General features: G+C 46.3%; 1 protein-coding gene across 1 annotated transcript in view; it reads left to right on the top strand.

The window, feature by feature from the left end:
- The first annotated feature begins 425 nt into the window (after positions 1-425).
- IGSF9B (immunoglobulin superfamily member 9B) overlaps positions 426-16154 on the top strand; it is a 137049-nt gene continuing 121320 nt past the window's right edge. The window contains exons 1-3 of the mRNA XM_084807237.1: positions 426-537; positions 1071-1144; positions 1984-2119. Coding sequence (XP_084663363.1) covers positions 426-537; positions 1071-1144; positions 1984-2119 — 322 coding nt within the window. The remainder of the gene's footprint in view (positions 538-1070; positions 1145-1983; positions 2120-16154) is intronic.

Raw genomic sequence — 16154 nt, forward strand, 5'->3', positions numbered from 1 at the left:
ATGCCAGTGGTTGGTGGGAGGAAAGCAAAGGGGACGTGGCCAGAAGAGCAAAAACAGCAGCACATTTAAGCTTACAGCTCTCACTGACAGTAAATAAGCCGTAAGCATTTCAGCCTTTTAGTGCGGGAGAAACAAACTACACAAAAGCCAAGAAACCACCCAACTGTTGGTGGTCAGGGGAATGGGGGTGGGGTCAGGGAAGGGGCGGAGCCCTCTGGGGAACCTTGGAAGGCCGTATTTGGCCCCAAGCCTGAGGTTATCCAGCCTTGTGTTAGACTGCCAGACTAGGGCCAGGGGGACCCTGGCTCCCAGCCCCACTCAGCCATAATATTCATTGTATGACTTTGGGCCATTCACTCCCTCTCAAGCTGACCTACCTCGCAGGGTTGTTGTGAGGATGAAATGGTGATGGTGGGTGAAGAACCATGGTGGAGGGTCAGAATAAAACCCTGGCAAGGTGGAACTACCTTGAGATCGGGCTGCAGAAGGATGAGGCCTGGCGGGCTTGCAAGAGTGTCAAGGCTGATCGTGGCAGCAGTGTGTGATTTGAAACTTTGGGTGGCCATCATTGGGTGAGCAGGCCCTAAAATTGGCTGTCAGTGGCTCCCTGCCTGCACTGTGGGCCATCTTACTTCAGGGGCCCAAGATGTCAGTATTCCTGTCAACTGGCAAACTTCCAGAACTGAATGGGGCCTTGTCCTCTTCAGGGCTGGCCCAAGACACTTTGCTGCCTGAGGCAGACCAGTGAATGGTGCCCCTGCCCTCCTGAGTCAAGGTGCCCAAAGCCGGTGAAATTACTTTGCACCGGAGGGAGAAAATCCCATAGGCACCTCCCTTGTTCCTAGCCATAAAAATGCAGCCATAATAATGAATTAATTATCAAACAATGTGCTGCCCTTTCACTTCACCCAAAATCAGCTGCCCAATGCAGTTGCCTAATGTTAGGGCTGGCCCTGGTCTTCTTCCTACCTCAGCTTCCAAAGTATAACTGGGGCAAGGTTTCCTGGGCATAGGGTCCCTCTCTTCCATGTGAACTTCAGCCTTGGAACTCCTGACACTTTTCTCCTCAGAAAGCAGGAGAGGTGGAATAAGGGAAGGGAGTGGATCTGTTGACAAGCCCCCACTGTATCTTCCCATTGTCAGCGTAAGTGATCTGGCACGCTGGAAAAATGTAACAGGTTTTCAACCCTCATCTCTTCTATTCACCTTTGCATTAAAAAATAATAATAAAGTAAAATAAAAACCTGGGAAAAGAGGGCAGAAATAGCATGAAGAGAACGGTTGGGGTGGGTGGGATGGTACATTGCGTGCCATGCAAATGGGCCAGGCACTACAATAATGGGAAAAAACCTCTGGCGTAGATTATCCATTTCTTCACCTTCAGAGGAGGGCATTTCTCCGAACAGTTTGGCTGCAGGGAGCTGCATTCATCTGAATAGGATGATGGCCATACTGTTAAGTTGCCCCTTCCACCAGCTGAGTTTTCCTGCCTTGTAGTCCCTTCCCCTTTATTCTCACCATGCCTCTTGCGGTGTGACTTTAAAGCAAGCTGCTTGACCTCTGCGTATATCAGTTATTCCATCTGGAAAATCTGGTTTTAAAAGCAGGAACATAGCTCCAGAGGCCCAACCTAACTTCCCCCAGTCCCTCCAGATGCTGCTTTGTAACGGAGCCAGAGAAGCAAAATGGGGAGAAGAAAAGGTCATTGATCATGGACTTGCCAAGCTAGTGATCTTCAGTGATGGATGTCACCAGAGGTGGTCAGAAAGGCAGATCCTCCATGGAGTGACATGGATACACCCACCCCATAGCAATTTAACCTCCTTTTGTTTTTTTACAGCAGTGGGTAGGGGGCATGGGGTGGGGGTGGGGACGGCCTGCAGAATCAGGGCATCTTTCTCGGAAGTCTCTTAGATGATTGAGCAGTTAATTGCAGCTTTCTGTCATGTGCTGTTTCTAACTGGCTGAGCAAAACCCCCACAGCTCAGCCAGAGACGCTGGCTCCTGTCGGATTTGACTAGTGATGTGATGTGTGATCCAGAGAGTGGAAAGAGTGAATTCACCAGCGTCTTCCTGCTTAGCTTTGATGGTTCCCCTTCCCACGCTTTGTTTAAGATGGGTAATTGAAAGTACTTCACAAAACACAGAGAATTCACTTATGGAATTTGCTGCCTTGAATTGTGGTGATGGTCAGTAGCTTAGATGACTTTTCTTTAAAAAATAAAATAAACCAGCAAAGTGTCTTGTGGCACCTCCATCAACTGCTATTAGCTGTGTAAGCTAAATGTAACCTCCAGCTTCTGGCTGGCCACTGTTGGAAACTGGCTGCTTGTTTAGGTGGACACTTGGTCTGATCCAGCAAAGCTCTTCTGATGTTCATGTTGTCTCTTGTGCATCTCCATATTTTGCTATTGTACCTTTGGTGGTCTTCTCTCACTGAGATGAGTTCTAGTTTGGAACATGATGACAGATCACTGGACTTGCTGGGCTTCTTCTTCCCCTTTCCCCAAGGTTTAATGGATGAGGGCTGTCCACTTTCTCCTCTTCTGCTTGAGATTAAGAAGAAGAGCAGACTCACTCATTGCATTGTCTCAGTAGGATAGATTCAGAGTGGAGAAGGTAGAGAGAGGCTCACTAAATCACAGTTTGCCATTGGCCAGTTGACATGCTTCTCCCTGCATACTACTAATATTTTAAGTGCGATTGGTTTAGGGAGAGCCCAGGGGGATTGTGAAGGAACAGAACTGTTCCCTGTTTTTGTTTTTTGTATTTAGCTTGGTTTTAGGATATTATGGGGTTAAATCTTGTGTGTGTGTGTGTGTGTGTGTGTGTGTGTTAGTTTTTTAAAAAAGGTTAATAAGTTAGAGGTCAAAAGTTTAGTTAGAATGTAGAAATCAGGAAATTTGCACAGGAAACAAAGAGATTATAAATTTCAGCAGAAAGTCAGAGGAAGAGAGAGAGAAAACAACCACCACCACCACCACCACCACCAGGTATTAACTCAGGAAATAGAAACTTAGTTTGCAGAAATGAGCAAGGTACTAGTCTCCTGATTGGTTGGAATTGGGTGGAGATTTTTTTAAAGAGCTATAAGCTAGAGGGAGAAATGCAGAGGGACAGAGAGAGAAGGGGAGAGAAAGAAGGCCAGAGTCGTAGAAAAAAAAAAAGAAAGAGTCAGAGCTGCTGAAACTGGAAAACTATTTGAGAGAGTTGGACCAATGACTTGGATAAGGGACCTGGATAAAACAGGGACACAGTCTAGTGAGGTTAGCTGGTGGCATATATCCCTGGCTATTTTATTAACCTGTTACTCATATGCTTTTGTGTGTGTTGTGTGTATATATGTGTGTATCCATTCAGATTTTAAAACTTCCCTGTTGAGATTTTTTAAAGAGCTATAAGCTAGAGGGAGAAATGCAGAGGGACAGAGAGAGAAGGGGAGAGAAAGAAGGCCAGAGTCCTAGAAAAAAAAGAAAGAGTCAGAGCTGCTGAAACGGGAAAACTATTTGAGAGAGTTGGACCAATGACTTGGATAAGGGACCTGGATAAAACAGGGACACAGTCTAGTGAGGTTAGCTGGTGGCATATATCCCTGGCTATTTTATTAACCTGTTACTCGTATGCTTTTGTGTGTGTTGTGTGTATGTATGTGTGTATCCATTCAGATTTTAAAACTTCCCTGTTGACATATTTTCTTCAGTAAAATTCTACACTTGGTTATTTGAAAAATTGTAATCTCTTTTATTTGCGAGTTACTTACTCCACATCTAATCACCAGTGCCCACAGTACCTAACATTGGATGCTTGAGACCCAAGGAGTTCTAAGGCTGGTTCAGTGGAAGCAGCCAGAGAGAAAAAGCTTTCTGCTTGGTAGCAGTGGAAAAGGCCAGGAGAAAGGAAGGGCACAAAGGGTGCGAGCACACGATTTGGCCTGTCCTCCCTTCCACACATGAACAGGGCATTGCCAGTCCAGGACTAGGACAACTGTGCAGTCCCTGGAGGCACATGCAAAGGCAGTTAGGGAGGCAGGGCTGTGATTGGTGAAGAGTCCAGTGTCTCAGTCTCCCATTGGTTCAGGATGTATCTCTCTCAAGCCTGCTTGGAATTCCAGCTGGGTTCATCAACTGGCAGAGCGGTCCACTGAACCTTTGAATTACCTGTTGACAGCAGAAAGCTCTGTACTTTGGACACACTGCCTGTGGTGAGATGGTTTTTAACATCCTCTAAGCCTCTGTGGCCTTGAGTGAACTCTCCAGATTATACAGAGAAGTGTGGCTGCTTCCGTCTGCAAGTCATGCCAATGATGGCAGCTTCCAGGGTCTCTCAAGGGGATGGAGAGGAGGTTTTGGATGCTGCTGCTTGTTCAGGCAGAATGGACGAATGCAGCTCACTTCTCAGAGGGGAAAAGGGAGAAAACAGGCACCCCAAAGACAAACAGATGAAAAAATGACACCCCTTTATTCTCTTGTATCTAAGGGTTATACAAGATGGTTACCCACTTCTCCATCTCCTGCCTGGAGCCAACTTATATTTTGCAGTTGCAGATCTTTCTACAGCCATTTATGCTGGTGAGTTCAACAGGATAGAAAAAATATCAGAGCTCTAAAAACATCTGAATAAAAATCAGTTGTCACTACAAAAGAAATTGGATTTAAAATGGAATCCGAATTCAGTACACACAAGCATGTGGAATTTGACACTTCTGTCTCAGAAATGAATTGGTGACCTTCTTATCAAATACTCTGAATTAAAGCCTGGTTTTTTCCAGGTAAAATAGAAAACACAGGAGGTAAAATACTTGACTTCTGGGTCAAGCATTATAAATTATATAATAGGTCATGTATTGTATTTGTTGTTGTGGCAAACTATGAATATTTATGGCTCTGTTGACCGAACAGCAGGGGCAGTTTCTTTCCATCTCATGGAGAAACACAACTTTGCCCAATAATTATCAGCCTTGCAGCTGGAAGGTTCTGGGCATTTAGCTCACAGTTCAGCACACCTGACTCTTTACTGGACTGTGGTAGATGATGATGATTCACTTTTCAACCCAGGTAGTGTACATATTAAAAAATAAATTAATTTATTACCAACCACTTTTCAGCTCTGTTATTAACTCACATTTCCACAAAATAAAATAAAATATATAATTTAAAGCAATGTCAAGAAGTATAACATTAATTAAACATTTAACAATACAATATCAGTAAAACATTAATCTCAACTTCCAAATGTCTGATAGGATAAATATATCTTAACCTGTCAGAAAAATAGGCCAGGGGAATAGACAAATGAGCTTATCCCACAGCTCTGGGGCCACAACAGAGAAGGCCCAGCTTTCAGGAGATAACCTTTACTCATGAGTGGCTGGGACCTGGCTTCATTGGCTGATTATTACTCTTGAGGGATTGTAATGGAGAAGACATTGCTTATGATAATTAGTGTCCAGATCATTTTGGGTTGTAATGTGCAAAACCAGCACTTTCAATTTGACTTGGAAACTGGCTACCCATGTAGATGTCTTATAATACACGTGAGCTGGCAAGAGCACCTCTCGATAGATGAGTGCCACCATCTTGTACCAGTTCAGGTTCCTGGTCCATTTTCAAGGGCAGCCCCACATACAGCACATTGCAGTAATCTATGGTGGAGGTCACCAAGGCATGAATGGCAGTAGCAAATAAATTATCTTGCTTGGTGTCCTTGCATTATGCTCCTAATCCTATGCATACTTAAGAGTAAGTGCCAATGAACATGGTGGGACTTACTTCTGAGTAAACATGCATAGGATTGCACTGTAGGTAATGTAAAGTCTGTATTTGAAAATCAATAGGTTTTAAATGTTTATAGCAACCAATTAGTTTGCAAACTTGTCCAGGAAATACATGAATTACCAAATGGTAAATTAGATGTGAATCAATTATTTACATCTCTCTCCCCCCGCTCCCCCGATTTATATTGTATTGATTTTTCAATCAATTCACCTTGGAGTTCAAGAAGCAGAGCGAGGCTTTCCTGCTGTGGGCCGTTCCATGCTTGCATGTTCATTGCTTCATGACAGCAGTACTGAGTGATGCATGTGTCAATGAACAGTCCAGGCAGAACTTTCAGATCCCTTAAAAAATGTTACTTTTCAGTGGAGTCGGTTCACACAAGGAACTGCAAGTTATCAAATGATGGATGCATGTGTGTCAATTTAGCATAAGTTACATACTGTTCATTTGCTTTAGAAGGAAGAAAATCTATTATTAGGGATATACAGGTTTTGTAAAATATGTTCTGTCTGCATTTCACAGGTCATCAGGTGCCTTTGTTTCCATCATCCACTCATTGGCGGAATTGGATTTTCTCCCACTTCATGAATTCGTGCAAATTTGCATTTGTGCAAATTTGCATTTGTGCAAATTCACACTTGCAAAAATGTACAAATCCCCCCCAATGTGCAAATTCCCCTCAAAATGTGTAAATCCCCCCATGTGCCTTTTCATGCTTTAGCCTATGGAGGAAATACACCCTTTTCCGCCTTGTTTTTTTATTTAAATTACATATTTTTCTATGTCGTAATTTGCGTAAAATTTAGGAAAGTTAAAAAAAAAGTCTGGAAGTCTGCAGAATCCATGTGACTTGGGAAAAGCTGGTCCACTGCAGAATCTGTGGGTCAGATTCATAGAAATCCAAGGTCATTTGATTCTGTTGCAGATTTCTCCAACATTCCTAGCTATTATTGTTTGGGTAGTTACATTCCAGATATCTGCCACTGGGGGAAAGTGGTTGAGGAGCCACAATTGAGGAGGCCCTTTTCTCAAGGCCAAATTGACTAGTGATTTCAGGGGTTGTTTGACTCATTTGCTTGAGCCATCTGGGTTGTTTTTAACATGCTGTTACTTAGGTTAAACGGCTATTTCTGGCAGGAGGGGTTGGGTTAGAATTGATGACCTCCTTTTCGAGCATTAGATTCCAACTCCTTTTGTTCAGGTTTTTCCATAGGAACTGACTGACCATGGGCACCTTCTGTCAACACTTAACTCCAGGTCTGTTTTGGGGGTACAGGTTGGCTCTGTAACTAGTTGCAATGTTTGCATCGGCATGGCTGTTTAGGGCAGATAGAGTTCCCTGTTGTTTTCCCATGCAACAAAATTTATCGTGTTTGTGGAGTAGGAAGTCAGAATGAGTCCTGGATGCTCAGGAATGGTTTATGGAAGTGTTTGGAAAATTTTGAACATAGGTGAAAAACAAAAACAAACCAGCCCTGACTAAACAGGTCAAAATCACTCAAGGCAGGGGAAAGAAGGTTGACTTTCCCACATGGAGGCCAGGAAAACTTGTACAATTTGCATCTATTAAGATCCATTTTTTTGCCAGTATGTTGTCTCTCCCCACCCCTACCAAAGAAGAATAGGTTCAAAGTGATGTGGATGTGTATTTCGATTTATTTGTTATTACACAGAAAAAGTACAATAAGATACTTACCGTAGTCTCAGGAAGATGGGAAGGATTAGTGGTAGCTAGGGATGGGTGAACTCCCTGCAGTCTGGGTCACGTGCCGCTTGCTGGACCCCCACCAGAGGGCTGCCCCTGCTCACCATGCACAGCAAGGCACTGGGTGGTCTGCGAGTGCCTGGTGAGGAGCGTGTGGCTGCTTGATCCCTCACTGAGCCGCCATTTTGCATAAAAATGGCAGCTCCGCCTTTCTCGTAAAGGCCAATTTTATGTAAATGGCAGACATAAAGCAGCCATTTACGCAAGATTACAGTCGTAAATGGCCATTTACACCTGTAATCTTGCGTAAATGGTCACTTTGTGGCCACAATTTGTGTAAAATTGGCCTTTATGAAAAAGGCAGAGCTGCCATTTTGCGGCTTGGCGAAGGATCAGGGATCTCTGTGCTTACCTGACCCGGCATGTGCTGAGTTGGGCATGTATAGGGATCCACAAACTGGCATCGGGGAGCGGGGAATCCAGGGATTTCTTGCTGGGCCTCGAGCCCCAGCTGGATGCCTGTGACATCCCTAGTGGTAGCTTCTGATCTGTCTAGAAGCTGTGTGATAGAACTTCAAAAAGAATTTTTTTAAGCCCCTGGATATCTGTTTTCTCTTTCTTTTTATGTCCAGTGGTTTCTTCCTCTTTTTATAGGACTCTAAACTTGTGGAAACATAACAACATGAGAGAGAAGGAGGGATGGAGAGAGTTGTCCTCATATGTGGGCAGGATTTTCTATCTGGACTGTTTGAACTTCGAACCAGGAGCTTCCTTCACAGATACCAGTGGCCTTTGTGGTGAGACATACCACATGAGGCGGGACCACAGCTCCATGGTATAGGACATGCTCTGCATTCAGGAGGTCCCAAGTTCAATCCCTGGCATTTCCAGTGGGAAAAAAGAGAGATCAGGTTGCACGTGATGGAAAAGACCATCTTCCTGAGACCCTGGAAATGCTGCTGCCAGTCACAGTAGACAATAATGAGCTAGTTGGGTAAACAGTCCAACCTGGCAGAAGGCCATTTCCTGTATTCCTATGATCTCAAGGCTATCGATGGGTGGAAGGAAGAGCAATATTGTGCTCCCTGGTCCCACCACAGATCTCCATGTCCTGGCAGCCCATTGGTTCTTCCTTGGGGTAGGGTAGCCAAGTGTCCTCCTTTACTTAGGACAGTCCTCTATTTGGGTCTGTCAGAGAACAGTCTTCTATTTGAAGTCATCCCCTCTTTGAAGGGCTGTCCATTCCAAGTCTATTTTAAAGATAAAGTACCATATGAAGGGACAACAGGGACCTTGAAGTTGTCCATTAGCAGTTAGCACCTGGTCTTGGGTAGCAGACTGAGCAGGCACCACACAGATCACCTGGTCACAGTCTTCACCGCTAGGCTGGGACGTATTGCATTTCTATTTAAACTACAGTAATTATTTCTACTTTGGCATCCATCAACACGGGCAAATGCCTTACACATCATTGTCCTCTTTCATTGCGACACATGTCTTATTTTTTTTTGGAGAAGTGTATGTGACCACCCTAATCTTCCTGGCTACTTCCAGGTTAGGCCTGGGTCTTGTCTTGTCTTGTCTTGTCTTTTTCCAGTGCAGCTGTCAGCCGCTGGTCGCTTTTGTGCCACTCCCAAGTTTGCTGCTGGTGTTTCTGCTGAACCTCCTTTCCCCTCTTTTTAGTTGCTTTGCTCCTGGTCTGCCAGCTTGCCTGTGTTCCTACCCATGTGCATCATTGGTTTAGTTCCCCCTCTGGATCGGTGTCTTGCAGTGGAGGCTGGTGGCTCCGATGTCAGTGGTGAGGTGAATCCACTCTGGGTTTCAGTCAGAACCAGTCAGAACTGTAAAAGCTATCCAAGGTGCAAAGCAAATCCCGAGCGGATCCACCACCCCACTGATGTCGGAGCCACCAGCCTCCCGTGGCGTCTTGGCTCGACTCTGCTTCTTACACTGGTGCTGCTTCTGTGCATTTGCCAGAATGCTCCTTCTGGCTCTGCCCACTCCCCCTCCTGCCGGGGCTTGCATTTGAGCTCCCTGCGTGCTTGCCTGCCTACGGCTCAGCACCGAGCGTGAGAGACCCACATGGACGCAGCTGGAAGGAGTTGGCCCTACATAAAGCACATTGGCGCACCCCCACCCACGCCAAGAAACTGTTCCAGAGGCAGCCTCCCCCACCCCAACAACTCAATCGTTCTTTTAGCTGTTGCCAAAGCGATTGCTTGTAAGGCCTGCATTCTGCACCTGCCACAGACACTAGTGAGTATTTGCTGTGGGATGGGGTGGGGGGGGGAGGAAGAGGAAGAGGAAGACAAGGCAATGTCTCTTCTCTCCTTGGCAGTACGTGACCTGCATGTGCTCCGGTTCTGGCTCACGCTTCCGCCGATGAGCTTGCAGCATGCAAAGAGATCAAGAGAGGGCCATCCCGTCCTCTTTTTTTTAAGCCAATAGGCACGCAGCATGCAGAAAAGACTGGGGTGGCAAAGTCATGAGGGAGGCGAGAGAAGGTGACTTCATGTCTTTGCAAAGGAAAGATGAGGCTGACAGGATAGGAAAGCAGCAAGAGGGGCCAGGGTGGGAGGAGGAGGAGAAGGATAGGGCTTCCCTTGATCATTTTTTCCAGTGCTGTGGCACTCTCAGCTGCCCCATGCAGAGCTGCATTTGAAGCATCACTGCTGTGCCTGAAAAACGGTGCTTCAAACACAGCCCGGAATGGGGCAGCCAGGGAGGGGGCTCTTTAGATGGCAACGTGTGTTACTTTACTCCAGTGGAGGCTGGTGTCTCCTATGTCAGTGGGGCAGTGCTTTGGGTTTCAGCCAGAACCAGTCAGAACTCAAAAGGAGATGTCCTAGGTGCTGAACCTATTTGGGGGATTGGGTCCAGCACCTTGGATAGCTCCGTTAGCATTCTAACTGGTTCTGACTGAAACCCAGAGCAGATCCACTGCCCCACTGACATAGGAGCCACCCTCTTCCACTGCTTTGCTCTCTTCAAAACGGGGCAAGCCAGCCCTGCTGTGTCTGGGGGCTGTCCTTTTCCTTCTGCTGAGTGGGGCACCAGACATCTGCCCCAAAGCCCTGGCCAGACAGCACCACTGAGAACATGGCACGATCTGACATTTTAGTTTCACAGAAGGGGTGCTGGGGCTTAAGCCTGCTCAAAGCCACGCCATCTGCCCCGGAAGCCTTGCTCCTTAATCCTAAATCCGCAGGACAGGCCTTGGCTGTGCTGCAATGAGAGACACGCACTCATCTTTATTGTTACACATATTCTGGGCCATCGCCCTGGTATTAAAAATAGCTTCCGTGGATGAGCCCTGAACAAATTAAGCCCTGTGCTGCATCTATTCTCCCTCCTGTTCCCTCCTTTTAACTGGAGACGCTGAGTAGCATATAAAACCAGGCTTTGCTTAGAAGGCTGCCTCATTTATGTGAATGGCCTCTAGGGGGAAACATCCCAAACATCGGCAGGGGGTTATAAATTTCAGTTAGCAGGAGTGATGTCATGGACCAGAGAAAGGCATCTGCCTAAATAGGAGGAACGCCGGGAAAGCTAAAGCATTTGGGTTTTTTTTTAGTTTAGAGAAAAGTCTTCTGGGGGAAGGGTGCATGCTAGAGGTTTTATACCATGACGCACAGTGTGGAGAAAGCAGATAAAATTCTCCCTGCCTCCCTACTACAAGAACGCAGGATTAGCCAGTGAAATTGATAGGCAGCAGTTGCAGGACAGGCAAAAAAAACTTCTTCACACAAGGGACAATGAATATATGGAATGCACTGCTACAAGGTGTGTGATACCCATTGGCTTAGGTGCCCTGGCATAGTGGTGCCAGGGCTCAAAGGGACGCAACACCTGGACTTTTTGATTAGCAGACATCATGTTGCCACCTGCCCCCCTCCCCAAACGTTCTTGTTCCCTCTGAGCTTAGCTGCAATCCTCACAGTACTTGCAGTTGGAGGGATGCATTTTCTCAACAACAGTATATAGTTGAGAGCTATCCCTGTTTTAATGCAAAGTATTTTGGGGTGTCTTGGTCTCGAATGGCCAATTAGAACTCATTCGCTTTACAAAAGACCTGCTCCTAATGGCAATGAAAACTGCCAAACCTGGTTTGTTGATATGGATCAACACAGCTGCCTGCATTTATGGACTCTCTTTAGGGGCGTGGCTATGGGGACTGTCATGATGTGCGCCTGCATTTCAAAATTTACTGCCACACCACTGCTAAGATGGCTTTTGAAATGGGGGATTTGGATGAATCCATGGAGGATGAGAGGTCATTAAAATAGGTCGATTAAAACAGGGAATGTAAAAGAGTTATGGATGACTGAGGATTTTGTTCGGTCTGCATTTTGAAGTGAACCTGCCTGCTACATGCTTGCTGAACTAATACGTGGATTGGGATACAATTGTCCTTTGGATTTTGTGCTATTCTGCATTTTTCAGTACAGTTCCTGGCTCAGTAAATGCATTCAAAAGCACATATAAAGATCTGGGTTTTTTTTTAAAGGATGAAATACATTTAGATATGTGCTCTTTGAGAGAAAATAGGTTTAGGAATGTGTATTTTGTGAGAGAATGCATGCAAAAATAAATATTGAAATACAATTTTTTTGTGCAGATGTTTGTTTAAAAAGTTCTCCAATTAATGTGGAAATGGGATGGAACAGACTTATGAATGAACACATGCGAAACTGACATGGACTGAGAATAGATAGGCTGAACTGTCCAAGCTGTCGGAAGGGTCAGGGTGGGGGAGACAGTGGAAAGGATAGAGTAGCTGGGACATAAGTTGCCATAGGGAGTTGGAGGACAGTTGTAAACTTTGATTCAGTTTGGGTTTAGATTGTTCTGTCACTGAAGGACATAAGCTGCCTTGAGCATCTCTTTTGACACCAAAATGGTAGGGTATGAATGAACCAAATAAACAGGGCCTATCCAAGACATTTTGCTACCTGAGGTGAAGGACATAATGGCACACCCTCCCATGCCATGTACAAAAGCTGACCAGACTGGCAGTTGAATCTTCAAAACTGGGGATGGGACTGCATCTTCCACCACACCTGAGGGCAGAAGGCTAGTTTAGGGCACATAGGGCAGGTAAACAGGCACACGCATAGCTCTGTCCTCCCAACATCTTGCTGCAGCTCCCTGCCTTCCACCATCTGTTACTTGAGGCAGAGCTGCCTCACTCGGCGTAATGGTAGGGCCAGCTTTGCAAATAAACAATTGCTCAGTGGAAACCTCTTAAGTTCAGAGGTGATGTGCATTGCAGGGAAAGATTAGTAGTGGTAGGAAAGCTTCTCTCCATTACTGGCCTTCTTAAGGTTTCCTAGAACACTGTTTTGAAAACCACTGGTTTAGTGGAATACAGAGATGACTTTATCCTCACATCTAGCTAGAAGGTAGCTCAGGCTGAGAGAGAGAGAGTGACTGACCCATGGTTTGTTGCTGGGTTTAAATCTGGGTTTTTAACTCCTAAAAAGACCAGAGTGTCTGGGTTCAGATGTAGTGATAACCCAGGAACAGGGCATTCCTAGGTTGTTTAGGAAAGCTGAAGCAACAACTGCATGGATGGCAGTGTGCTCATTCGCTGTTGCACGGCCACAATTAACTATGGGTTAAACAACCCATAGTTAGCCATTACATGTGAACTAGGTTGTAGTGTACCTCCCTTACAATTCCTCTTAACTTTCATACTCCCCCCTGAAATCATGTGTTCCTGCACCCTGCAGTGCAACAAGTGCTCATGTACCCTGCAGCCATATCCTCCCCAGCAAGAAATGGAATAAGAGGCACTTAGGATTACTCTGATCCAAGAATGGAGGTTTTACCCTAGGCTCCTAGGGGAGGAAGACTGCTGGGCATATTCCCAAGTGTCGAACTAGTCGAGCTGTCAGTTCCATTGTCAATCTCCATGCAGACGTGGAGTTGCTGTGGTTATGCCTTTTTGTGCTGAGAAACCATTAAAGGATTGCGCTGAGATTGAATTACTGGCTTCCTTCCTGTCAGCAGGGCCCACGAGGAAGGGTCTCGAAACACAATCTAGACAAGAGCAAATGTAAAATTTGCTAGTAGTGTGGCAGGATCAGGAAGCTGGCTAAGGACTCAGATGAGGGATCGATCAGGAGTCTTGTCTACCTGAGGACTGTGCTGAGAAACGCTGTCTCCACCTTAATCTCTGGGCTTCTTCCTTAGGCTGGGTCAGATTTGGGCAAAGGCCTGGAACCTATCCATCTTCCACTCTTTGCATTATCACTGATCAAATTGGTTTGACCCGCTGGGATCGAGGGTAAACAGAAGTGCCCCTTTGCTGACTGATAGCATACTGTGGTATGGATGTGAATGCTTGTTATGGCCGGCTGGATACAGACATGCATTGACTGCACATCCTATCTCACTTTGCACTTGATGAAGGATTCAATCCAGCTGTCCCGTGGTCTAGCTAGGCCATCTTTGTGATCTGTCTGTATAATCCTAATGAACGGCAAGGACTTGCATTGCTGAGCTGGTGAAATTGTATGGACTATTTGGCTGAAATTTTCTGGAATGGGGAGAGAAGAAAATTTCCAACAGTTTCTCAAGCAGGTGGGATTCACTGGTAGTGGTGGCAGGTCTTCTGTTCTTTTTCCCTAAGGGTTGTTTTTTTTTAGATGCTACTGCAGCTGTATTCGCATCCTGACTGTCATTTTGCACCCCTCACTATGTCCTGGGCCTAGCATCATTCTGGTGCATTGTGGGTTAAATGACGGCCACCACAAAAAATAAAAAATTGGAGAGAGGCTATTTGGTGAAATGAGTCATTTGTGTGTGTCAAGGGGGCAGGGGGTGGGGAGAACATTCTTACAAAAATCTCTTCTGACATTTCAGCTCAGCTCCAGTGAGGAGAACATTTACCTCTTTCTGATAAGAAATGTGTAAGAGAGTATAGGAATCGCAACATTGTCCTTGACACCCAGCAGGACAATACAGACTTAGCAAGCAATTTCATGGACGCTGATGTTTCTGCCCATTCAACATCTGACTGCATTTCCTTTGTTTCCGGACTGGTTTACTCATGCATATTCCTCACATGGTTTGCATGCAGGGTAAGATCAGTGGTGACAGGGAAGCTTATCCCTGTTATTCACTTTCGCACTGAGGAACTCCAGCGTTTCCTCCAAAACACCCTTTTGTGGTATATGGAGTGGCTTTGGTGCCTGGCTCCTTCTCCATGGGGTGTGTATTGATAGTGCAGCTGAACCTCACAAGGAGCAGGAAAGTCTGTTTGAGGCAGAGAGTGCAGTGCTTGTGTAGAAGTCTGTCTCTTTTGGCGTGGCAGAGATATTGTATAGTAGGCATGAGGGACCTCTGACCCATGGGCCAGATATGGCCTGCATGGACTCCCTACCTGGCCCACCATTCTCTTCTCCAGACCCCATCCCCAACCACAGAAAAGCTCTTATCTCTGATCAGCAGCTGATCAACATAAGAGCTTTCCCCTGCTCTGCGGTGAGAAAGTGTGTATGTGTATATATAGCCCAGGAAAGGATGCCAGGGCTGCTCACTAGCAGTGGCCTGTGGACCTGCCCACTGTTGCCACGCAGCTCCTGACAGGCTTGTCTGGAGTCCGTGCTACCTTTCAACTAAAAAAGATTCCCCATCCCTGCTGTATAGGGATCTTGCCTTCATTTGCCTGCCTGTTCTGAGTAGTCTTGTGTTCTCATTTTGTCAAGCCACAGACTGACTGAGGGCCATACCTGAATCTAAGACCTGCAGGATACATCCTCCAGTTTTGCAACCCTATTGAGCCTCGTGTGGCACAGAGTGGTAGGCGGCAGTATTGCAGCCAAAACTCTCCCCACGACCTGAGTTTGATCCCAGCGGAAGCTGGGTCCCAGGTAGCCAGCTCAGGTCGACTCAGCCTTCCATCCTTCTGAGGTCAGTAAAATGAGTACCCATCCTGCTGGGGGAAAGGTAGTCACGACTGGGGAAGGCAATGGCAAACCACCCCACTATAGTCTGCCAGGCATCCCTCTAGGGGTCAGCAATGACCCGGTGCTTGCACAGGAGGAGCCTTTCCTTTCCTTTCCTTTTTGCAACCCTAGGTCTAGTGGCTAGACTTGGGAGCTGACCTCAAGGTTGAAGTGTCACTAGCAAAAGTCTTGACTGGTTGATCAGCCAAGGGCCATGCCAGTAGTATTTTTACCAGGTCTAGCCAGACTAGAAGCTCCCTAGTGCCTACTGTTCACAGAGCCCCCTCTTACACACCAGTGCTTCCTTTTGGGCCTAAAGCAGGCTAGGCACACACAGTTCATCATAGATTGCCTGGAGTAAATTCCCAGCCTCGGCCGGGTATCTTTCTCTTCTACCATCCATGGCCTGGTCCCATCTGTCTTCTTTGTACTTTTGTCTGTCTTCCTGGCTACATGGAAATGGGAAAGCCCCACAGGTGAATGAGTGGCCCTGGTGCTGACTGGGAGATAAAGGAGATCAGGGGACTGTGCCAAAGCGCATCAAGTCCTCTGCTGGCTGGCAGGCCTCCAGTGTGTTGGGGAGATGCTGCAATTGCTTTATATCAGAGATGGCTTGGATGAACTCCGAGCTTCCGTGCTGCCTAAAACTGCTGGCTGAGGAGGGAGAGTGAGGCTGGCCAAGATGTGCAGGGAGCTTGCTTTGGGAGATGCTGAAAATGCAGC

This window comes from Heloderma suspectum, chromosome 6, assembly GCF_057233095.1.
Source record: "Heloderma suspectum isolate Gila_16-S chromosome 6, 16-S_ref, whole genome shotgun sequence".
In the NCBI taxonomy this organism is placed as follows: domain Eukaryota; kingdom Metazoa; phylum Chordata; class Lepidosauria; order Squamata; family Helodermatidae; genus Heloderma; species Heloderma suspectum.